The 10,519-nt window shown below is 44.8% G+C and overlaps 1 protein-coding gene across 1 annotated transcript; it reads right to left on the bottom strand.

Moving 5' to 3' along the window:
• Positions 1-4,239: 4,239 nt before the first annotated feature.
• On the bottom strand, positions 4,240-6,964 carry COX17 (cytochrome c oxidase copper chaperone COX17). Its single transcript, XM_075765110.1, has 4 exons — positions 6,868-6,964; positions 6,624-6,769; positions 4,798-4,908; positions 4,240-4,450 (listed from the first exon to the last, which is right to left on the bottom strand). The coding sequence occupies exons 2-3, from the start codon at positions 6,740-6,742 to the stop codon at positions 4,824-4,826; spliced, it is 204 nt and encodes a 67-aa protein (XP_075621225.1). The 5' UTR covers positions 6,743-6,769; positions 6,868-6,964; the 3' UTR covers positions 4,240-4,450; positions 4,798-4,823.
• Positions 6,965-10,519: the final 3,555 nt, after the last annotated feature.

The following is a 10,519-nucleotide window of genomic DNA, read 5'->3' as shown; positions in this document are numbered from 1 at the left end:
CTGCCCTGCTGCCAAGAAGCAGTTACATTTCAGGGATTGACGCAACCCATATGGTCAGTCAACAGTATGAAGTCAGCCTGCATGGGTCAGTGGAGTAGAGGTAGGGTTTCAAGGGTGGTCGTGTTTCAGGCCGAGCTTGCAGCTGCCCTGCCGACGTGCCGTTCCCATTGGCACCATTCACTTAAAGACACACTAATCCCCTCTTCTACTAATAGTGCTCTGGAACAACACCGTCTACTCGGTAAGGCTGAAGCAATGCTTTATGGCAACCTTAAAGAATTCATCATGGTCTTGGACAATACAATCTATCTCTACAACGGTTAGTCCATGTGCAACAGGGAGCTGCTCTTAGGAGTTGTACTGCAAAGGCTGTGCCATCTTGACAGGTTGCTGTGTGGGAAGGAAACAAGACAAATGAAGCTTTGCACAGGGGATAAGTACGGTCCACTCAGAAAGATGCTTTCTGTTAAGGGTGAAGTGAAACAGGGAACCCTGTCTCCAATGGTGTCTTATTTAAGTGAAGAAATAAATCCTACAAGGTTCAGCTGCAAGAGGTATGGGGAAAAGAACAACTTAATTTCTCTTGACCTTCTCTGCAAAAAGGGAAGGATGATCTTATAGCCAAAGCACTACAATAAAAATCTTGGGAGCAAAGTTCTGGTTTTTGTACCATTCCCATGTAGATGATCCCAACAACAACTTGTCTTCCTTTCGGCCTCTGCAAAAAAAAAATCAGTATTATAAGGGGCCCTCTTTCCAAGAGAGGCAGACATTTGATGTCCTGGGGAGTTGGGTTATCAAGATTGGAAACACAAGAAAGACACTTTACGTAAGATCTGTGAGACAAAACTGAACTGCTATGAATAGCAATGTAGAACTACATTAGAGGAAGCATTCTGAGAAGCAACATTGCAATTTCTCCCACCTTCCTGTACTACCAAAATACTTTTGTGGCAACAAAGTGGCAAGAAAGTGACCAAAAGTTATTAATTTCACTCTTCAGGTAAATTCCTGAGCTAGAAGATACTCTGGAACACAATGTTGATGACTCCTTAGGACAAAGGAGGTGCTTCCTCTGGTGTCTTCCAGACAGTGGTGTTGCAGTAACCCCAGAGGCGTGTGCTGGGGTAGCAGTGCTGCTGGGGCCAGCGCTGCAGGTGAGGATGGCCCGTTGTGACTTCCCTGCGGAAGGCAGACAGGAAACTTCAAATCCACAGCAGTAACGGCACAAAGCTCTCGTTAGAAACTACACAACTTGTCTACTGGGGCTGAGCATGACATTGTAGAGAGAATCATACAGCCTTTCAAAAGGTAGATCTCTGAACACATGCTAGAGATTAATTTAGGTGTTTTCAGGTCCAGTTTTTTAAAAGGAAGATTTGTAAAGTGGTTAAACCACCAAGGTTCAAATTTTCCTTTCTCCCTTGAGAGTACTGTGGCCATACAGACTGTCTTCACAGCACTTTCAGTTTTCCACCAGCAAGAGTTCAAACAGCTCTTAAGTTTCCAAAGAGAAATTGTATTTTCTTGCCTTAAATAAGAATACATGACTTCCATCCAGGGATGCTGGGGTTTGTTCAAGATGAGTGTTCAAAAGCCAATACTGATTCAAGGGGAAAGCCACACAAGTATTAAAAGGGAGATAGCAAGGCCCAAACCAATTTGGAATCAAGAGAGCAACCGCATAGAAAACACCTGAGCAGCATTAAGACTCTTCCCTGGAAGAAGGCACATAGGCATTACAACAAAATAAGTCTGTGAAGAAAAACAGACATGTCAAGCTTTCCAGCACTGAAATTGGCAGTGTGCAAACAGGTACTCCACTGATTTATCCACTTATAATGAATTCAATCAGTAGCACTTAATATTTAGCCCCATGTGATGATGCAATCGAGGTGCAGCCTGCACTATGTTTGGCAAATAAACCCTGTCCTTGAGAGCAGCGCTGCACTGAGAGATTAACAGTCCCAAATCTCACAGCAGCTAAACAACTGGCTATTTTGCCCATCTTCAGGAAGTCTACAGGTTCACTTCTGATCCCGTAAGCTGACTAATCTTAGGACACTAAGACCCTGACGGCTTAAAGTCAGAGAGGGCATAATCAGACATTTCCTTTTTGATTATATTAGATAGTGCATCACAGACATTAGTATGCAAAACTGTTACTTACACACTAATAAACCCTGTAGCTCCAGAATATCCACGTGGTGTTTCAAGTTACATTCAATTTACAACCATTAGGAGAGGTCTAAAGCCTGCTGCAGACAAGTTCATGGTGAATCACAAAGGGACAAAGATGGCATATCCTATATTTAGTTAACTATTGCTATATAGTTTAGTCAATTTTCCAGCTACTACCATGTTCCATGCCCACACAGGTACACCGAACACCCTGTGCAGGGCAGCGTCTGTCACCAGATCCATTGGTAAGTAATGACGCAGCACCAGTAACCCCTACCCCCCAAATCAAGCCTTGAATCCTCTCTTCGTGAATCCTGTATAACAAATGAAACCTCTCAGCAAGAATATGGGATTTGACTACAAGGTTTTTTCCGTTGTTGCTTTAAGTATATAGTTACCCAGTATCCTTTCTGTACCTGTTACACACAGGTATCACAGCATCCCACTCATCATCTTCCTTCCAGCAACTTTCTAAAGTATCTACCGTGATTTTATCTCCACGCAGGCTTAGATGTCCCATTTCTTAAGGTTCTAGAATTGTATGGGGACCCATTCTTTTATTTTCTTGACCTGATTTAAATAGCACTCCATTCTTACTTGACCATTGCTATCCCTTGCCCTGCTCTTAATTCTGTAGCACCATTTCCACAGTTTCACCCAGACTGGACATGCTACCACAAAGCTGGTGCTCATCCACCTTTTAACGTTCTCTTCAGTGCAAGCCCACTCATTCAACAATAAATGACCTTATTCAAGTTCCTTACCTCAAGACAACAATAAACATGAAGAAGAGCACCAGGTGCTGCTCCCCAGCCACCTATAGTGCTGGAGAAGGCTTTGAACGCTTTTTGCTAGAACTACACTTGCATCCCTTCTCCTAGGCTGGAAGCCAGCATGGGCACAACTCTTATCTCAGGACAGGAGAGTAGTCAAGCAGTGTAGAGCTAAGTCTAACAACCTGGCTTGTCCCCCGCAAGCATTTTAGAGTCCATTTCCTTAGACTCCAGTACCTTTGTGAAATGTTCCCAGAAGCAGTCTAAACTCTCATACAATTTATGAGTCTCGACAGAGAGAGCACCAAGTGTCACATACTAAACATTCACAGCCCATGCATTGCTAGCTCAGAATACGCAAGGTGCAGCAGGCAGAGAAATGATCGTGACTCCATCCATCCCTCCAACAGAATCAAAGCCAAGAAAACAATCAAGACAAAGCACAGGTTTTATAACTTCAGTTTCTGAGAGGAAAACTCAGCAGGAAGAGAGGAAGTAATCAGTTATGCCATGTTAAGCAGTCAACTCACCAAAGGAAGAACAACGTTAGGGTTGCACAGAGACGTAGTATGAAACCAAAAAAAGTCCCATATGTGTAACGAACTATCAACTGTGCTCTTTTTGCTCTAGATTGCAAGAAGGAATCCAAGGCCACAACCATCTTCCGACTGTCACATCTCATAGGTGAGAAAAAAAGTCAGAAAACAAAAGCCCATGCATGCCTAACACAAGACAAACACAAAAACTGGGCATAAAAAAAAAAGCTTTTCTTTCAAGCAAGTGACCTGTACACACATCTGCAGTCCTCTGCCCCCCTTCCCTTGTAGTACTAGCTCAAGAATTTGAGTTTGATATGGAAAGTACTTAATTCTTCACCATAAACAATGAAGCTTGAATCCTAGAACACAGTTGTTAGAATTCTTCCAACTTTTTTTTTAATAGGGGAAAGCAAATCCAGCTTTGACTCTAAGGAAAGTTCATTTTATAAGGCCGTGGTTGTCTTTGTACAAATAAAGTTACACCTACCGTCACAAATGGCACTACAAGTTTCAGCACGACTTTGCTGAAAGCAGTAATAGGACAGCATTACTAGCACAATTTCTCCATTTGCATCAGAGGAAAAACCCACCGAAGGCCCATCTGTTCATCCACAACACCAGAGTAATCACTGTTCTCATTCTGATGAGTAAGCAGGATTTTCTCATTCTCTACATTCCTACAGCACGCTGTCTTGAATGAGGAGGGCACTGTCATCTCTTTACTTAAAAGAAACAGAAGTCAGGAGCACTGGTCATTCAGACTTTTATTGAGAGGAAAAAATATATTTTCTATAGCAGTGGTCAAGAGCTAACAGTGGAAAAGCCATAGACGTGATGTACAGTCTATCATTAGAGACTTTATAAATAGATTCTTTGTTTATATTTGTTCTTTGAAGTAACTTGTAGAAATAATTTATTTTGCAGCTTTCCAGAATGCAGTCACACCACAGACATCATCTAGAAAAGAGGAAGGACAGCTTCACAAAACATGGATTTCCACTGGGTACTGAGGGAGAGTTCAACAATCAACAAAAAAACCCCAGCGACATCCCACAAAACCCAACCCCCACAGTGCTCCACCATTAGAAGTCTAAGTTGAAATTTGGATCTATTAAAAGACAACAGGGGCAGAACCATACTCTCCTGCTGAAGAGCTAATCACAAAGGCTGTACACTGTCAGAAGGCTTCACCACCCTCACAAGGAAGATACCTTTGCCATCCTGAACAGTACTCTGGGCCGTCGAGCGGCACCAGGTGAGTTGCCAGGGCACTTCAGAGGCACAGGTCCTGAGGCTATACTTACCATATTCACAGGCCCACTCATCTCACTCATATCTTGAAGCCCAGAGCTCTCATACACTCTTTGTGAGCTTCAATTAGGTGTCCACAATTTTCTTCCCCCTTCTCAATGATGCTGCAAACCAAAAAGATTTCCAAGATTCAACAACAAAGCATTTGCTTACTGTTAGTCAAAGCCACAGAACTGATAAGCTGTTGGGGACAATCAAAAATCCCTATTTGGCTCCAGAAATCTTTCTATCTATTCTGTCCAGGGTAGTGCTGTTTTATAAAGTATACTACTATCTCAAAAAGGTGCCCACACCTGGAACAGTGCACTTAAAACTCTGATCAGATGCATAACAGAATTTCCTATTAACAGGCCAGTGCGTGTTCTGGGCAAGTCCAGACAGGGATCTGTTATACAACACAAGGCTCCCGCATCACTTCATCAAGTATGCTGATTTCATCAGCAACCAGTTTCAAATCATTCAGTACAGAAGCAACAAAATTCCTCCAGTAAGAGACCAATACAGAATACGTTGGCCAGTAAATGATGTTTTGGTCCAGCTTCAGTTGGTATTTAGGGAACCTGAAGCAAAAACCCTGTACAGCTACTCTTAAAAAAATTATTTACCACATATGGTAACTTTTGGTGTTACTCATCCATCCACGTGTCTAATACAGATCCAAATAGGGTAAGAGCCTACCATCGTTGGTATATTGCATATACCACAAAAGCAGATCAGACTTGCTCTTTGATTGGCTTGCAGAATACTTCTGATCCCACAGGTGGGGATTCCAGCACACTGCAGACTGCAGGTCACAGGTCTGATCAACCCTCGTGTGCCAGACTATGCTATTCTTGCTGCCAAAGCAAGAAACTACCAAACTGTGAATAACTAAGATACCTCATTTCCTTAATCATTTAAGTTTTATTACAGTAAATATGGACAGGTGTGCTGACCACCCAGGGCAACTCCATCTGACCACCCTTTTATTAGAGGGCCCTGGACTCACCTTTACCACATAACTAGATATACCTCCCCTAAATTTGGTAAAAATACACTGTCCAGTATCATGTCACCTACTGAACATCATCTGTACCACTTGTCAGGTAAAAAAACCATACAGTTTGGTCACCAGACTGAAGTAATTTACTGTCACAGACAAAAGAACTCTGTTTTGGGGGTGCATTTCATGCTATTTGATAAGTCCTATGATCGTGACTAAGCCTATAATTACCAATGCAGCTATGTACATCATTGTCAAATTTTGCACCTCTGTGAGAAATGTCACCCATGTGAGATCTAAAAAAACAAAGTATTTTATTAAAAAGATACCGGTGCTTATAATCAATTAGACAATAAAAATGTTACCACTTGGTGGTACTTGTTGTTTCAGTCAGTCAACAGTAGTGAAGATTTGTAAGCAGCATTAAAAGCTAATCTCTTGAAACCTGTTTTAAACTAGGTCTATTAGATACTAATCTCTTAATTTCTAATTTATCAAGACATTTGCTCTTCCTCCTCCCTCTCCCACTCCTCTTGGATGCTCCAGCACTCTCGGGGTGGTGGAGAGGGCTCCCAAAAATCACATCGGCAGGGACAGAAACTGCTAGAAACGAGGCGGTCAGGGAGGGAAAACCACCGGGCCAGGCTAGAAGCGGGGGCAGGGGACTGGTTAAAACGCACCAGCAGTTCGACGACGGGCCGAGACTGCGAGGGGAATACCGCGCAGGAGCCGCTAACCGCCCCAGGGAGCTCGGAGCCACCAGAGGCCACCCCCCCTTCCCCCCCCGCTACCCCCCGAGGCGGGAGCGGCGGGCGGGGAGGCGGTTGGGGCCCTCACCAGGCGTCCCGCGCCTTCTTGGTCTCGGGGCAGGCGCAGCAGGGCTTCAGCGGCTTCTTCTCTTCCTGCGCCTCCCCCACGCCCTTGGTGTCGCAGCTGGCGGCAGCGACCGTCGACATGGCGGGCGGCTCCCCAGCAGCCACAGCCTGCGGAGGGAGAACGAGGGCGGGGGAAGAACGGAGCGGGACCGGCCGTTACCGGGCCCCCCGCGTGAGGCAGCCCCCGCTCCCGCACGCGCCGCTACCTGCCTGGCCGGCGCGAAACCGGAGAGACACCACCTCCGCCACAGCGTTCGCGGCCTTGACGGATGGGCTGGGTCCCTGTAACCACCTCCGGCCACCCGCCCCGTCACGCTTGCGCTTGCGCCTGCGGCATGCTGGGAGGCGTAGTTCGGTAGCCCGCCTTTCGCCTGGAGGGGCCGCCGCCTCTGCCCGCGCCTGAGTCTCCGCCGCGCGGCGGGTGCGCATGCCCTGCCGCCGCCCGCGTATTCCCCTTCCCTCACCTGACGGCGTTGAGCGTTATCCCGGTGGGAGGGCGAAACGTTATAACACAAACGGATCCGCACTCTGTAACAATCAATCAGCGTGTCGAAAGAGACGTTCTCCAGGAACACTCGATACTTACGAGGCAGAAGAGAGTGGGCAGGTGGGGTGCAAAATGGCGTCAGCAGCTGAGGGGACCTGGCACCTGCCGCAGCTTAGGAAGAGCAGCAATCGACAGAGAGGATTTCAGTTCTGCCGGAGAGAGGCTCCGTGATCAGAAAGTTGTAGCCAGCCACCTGAAGTTCTTTTTTCTTACTTGAGCAGTGGACAAAATGTCTCAATCCATTATCACAGTTGTGCACAGAAAGCTATAGATGTGGGAGCAGAAAGAACACATGGCTATGCTGGTACTGCACATAGAAGAATAGCCATCATCACTGGCAACATGAAATGCTGCTCTTTCATGGCTGGGGGCCAGCCTGGCCAGTCCCTGCCACGGCAATAAGGAAAAGATAAGAGTGCTCATTTTCCTTTGTAGTCTGCCCCAAACCAGGCATCAGCAGCCACTCTTGCCTTCTAGGAATCTGCTCTATACTTGGCTATTTTGCCACATTCAGCAGTCAGCTCTCTAAGGTAATCAGCCCTGGTGATGAAAGGGTTACATCTGCACATGCATAGACTGGTGGGCAGGTGCAGAGCAAAGACACCCCACACAGGTCATGTGGGAAGGGCTGCACTAGCAGAGAGCTTGGAAGGGGAAAAGAAGAATATGCTCACTGGGATGCAGCTGCTATACCTTTTAATGGGGTGTAGCAAGACACAAAGAATTGGTGCCTTATATCAGGTACTGAGCAGATCCAAAATTGTAGGAACACTGACGAGAACATTTGGAGGGATAGAAAGCCTGTATTTTAGGTATTTAATTAATTTCTGACTTTTAGGATAAGGTTTTTGGGGCAGATTATCCCATACTTTTCAATCACAGAGGTATTTATTTTGGTCTGTGAGGAAGAGTAAATAGCAGTAGCTCCTATATAACAAGTTACATGCTCTCAGTCTCAGCAAAACTGAGGAGCTCAAAATATCTGCTAGGGATCTGAACACTCCAGTCTGGTAAATGACTGAAAAGGGTCCTGCGCTATACAAGGCATGAAATATCAAGCAACCCTGTTGTTTTCAAGAACCCTGTGCAAGACAGAGAGAATTATTTCATTATTTTCAGTATATACCCTTGCAATAAGCCAGGTCAGAAGTGACATATTCTCTGTTGAGATTTTGCTCTTCTGTTTCTCTGGATCACAAAGCTGAATGCCACCACCACTTACTTGTGCTATCTGAATGAGTCAATGATAGGAGACAATTCTTTTTTTGATCCTCTCATTCTCATGAAGGGAGATAAGAAGGAGAACCTAGTAGCTCTCCTCCAGAAGTCCAAAGCTCCACATTTTCATCGCACTAGTAGATGAGGCTCTGGTATTTTCACCATCAAGGCACCCCTGTGGGACCCTGACACTACCACTCCTTGAAATGCAGGCTCCTGAGGAGATTGCCTTTGCATTGCCATTCTGCCTCTGAAATGGTATCATGTAATACCTCATCAGCCACCTACTTAATTATCCATGAATCTCAGCTCAGTGGCCTGTCCCCTGCTATCCCATTGGCTGGGAAGGTTGTTCAGACTGACCTACACCCATGCAGCCTCGTGGTTCAGGAGCCAGGCATGATGAACTGGAAGATGTACAGGTTGCATATGTTGACTGGAATATGCTTTTTCCAAATCCATGCAAACATGCTGCAAGATGAAGCTGAGATTGAAATGCCTGTCAAAAGCATGCATCAGGTCTCCAAAGCAGTGCCTTGTTTGTAGTTTTTTAACATATTAAACATGTTTTCCTTTCAAATTAACTAGCTTGGTCTTTTTGTCCTAAAGCTTTATCAGCTGACCGCTATCCAAACACCTAGATAGAACTGGTGATAGCAACGCAAACTCGGAGGGAAAGTCTGTGGTAAAAAAACCTCAAAAGGGGTTTCCCAAGTCTGCAAGTGAAGAGCCTTTTATTTAACATCTTTTAATTTTTGGAATGAGATTGATTTGGCCTGTAGGAATCAGGAAAGGACCAAACAAAACACATTTTATACTCTTGCCAGAGTGACAGAAAACCAAGGGCAGAGAGAGGTTAAAATTTAGTCATCTTGAGAGAAGACTTCAAAAGGGTCTGCACAAAGGTATGGCCTGTGAGACTTAAAACATCTCTGCAAGCAGCACTCCATTCTAACTCTAGCACCTTTCCAAACAGATTAAGGAAGAGCACTGCTATTGTGGCCATGCTGCCTGCACGGCAAAGGTTTGTAACAATCACCCTGTAAAAAGGAATCACTTCTTGGTGGGATGAAGGGGCAGGGGCTGGGAGGGAGAAGGAAGGAAATTGTCCTTAAAGCACAGTAAACATGTTTTCATACTGATTGCACCTATTTGGAGTACAGTGCAGAGGGGAGATCACAGCCTCTCTTCTGACATTATATTGTGCATAGGGATTGATTGTTAACTTGGTGCTTTTTGTTTTTCATTTGTCCTCTGCCTGCTGACAGTGGCAGAAGAATTATTTTAAAAAGTATGTGTCACGATGAACAGATTTATCTACCAGTCAAAGAGGAATAGCTACTGAGCTGAGACTGCTTAGAAAATTGTCATACCCAGTACCCAGGAAAGGAGATTCAGTGACAATCTCAGAGTCTCTGAAAGAGATAATGCAAAAAGACCCTCCCTCAATCTACCATGTCACTTGGCAGCCTGGTGCCATATGTGAGAGTACAAGGACTACAGGTAGCACTGGACACATACAGCTCTGGGTTTAGAGGAGTAACAGGTGAAATAGGTGGAGACTGCCCAGTTGCCATGAGGTTCCAAATTATTTCCCCTGTACAGCCCTTTATCAGAATTAAAGAACATAGAGCAGTGACTCATGATGTGTAAACATCACAGCAGCGCTGCAGTCGTTGTTGGCTTCTTGTACCTTCAGTTTCAGCCTACTAAAAGAATGATTGTCCTAAAAAAGTACTTGTCTGTTAGAGAGACTCAAACGGACAGACTTTTCAAGGAACCTCAAAAATATATTTACATTCATTGTTACTGTTAGGTAGGGTAAGCCCCTGTCAATGTCAGTTGAAAGTAGCAATCTGGGGTAGTCCGGGGTTTTCCAGATTTCTCACACTTTTGATATACATGATAGAATGTAAATTTAGCTGTGGAAAATATGTGTGGTGAAACAGAGCTGAAGGTATTTTGACATTTTCCATCTAGTGCATATTCTGGGAACCACTAACCCTTTACCATCTTGAAGAAAGAAACCTGTTTAATATTGGTCTAGAGAAATATTTTTCTTTGACTTAGTATAAACATGAGACAGCCACTGC

The sequence above is a fragment of the Balearica regulorum genome, chromosome 1 (genome assembly GCF_011004875.1).
Source record: "Balearica regulorum gibbericeps isolate bBalReg1 chromosome 1, bBalReg1.pri, whole genome shotgun sequence".
NCBI lineage: Eukaryota > Metazoa > Chordata > Aves > Gruiformes > Gruidae > Balearica > Balearica regulorum.
Note: the sequence above shows the minus strand (reverse complement) of the source record. Positions and strands in the feature narration are given on the sequence as shown.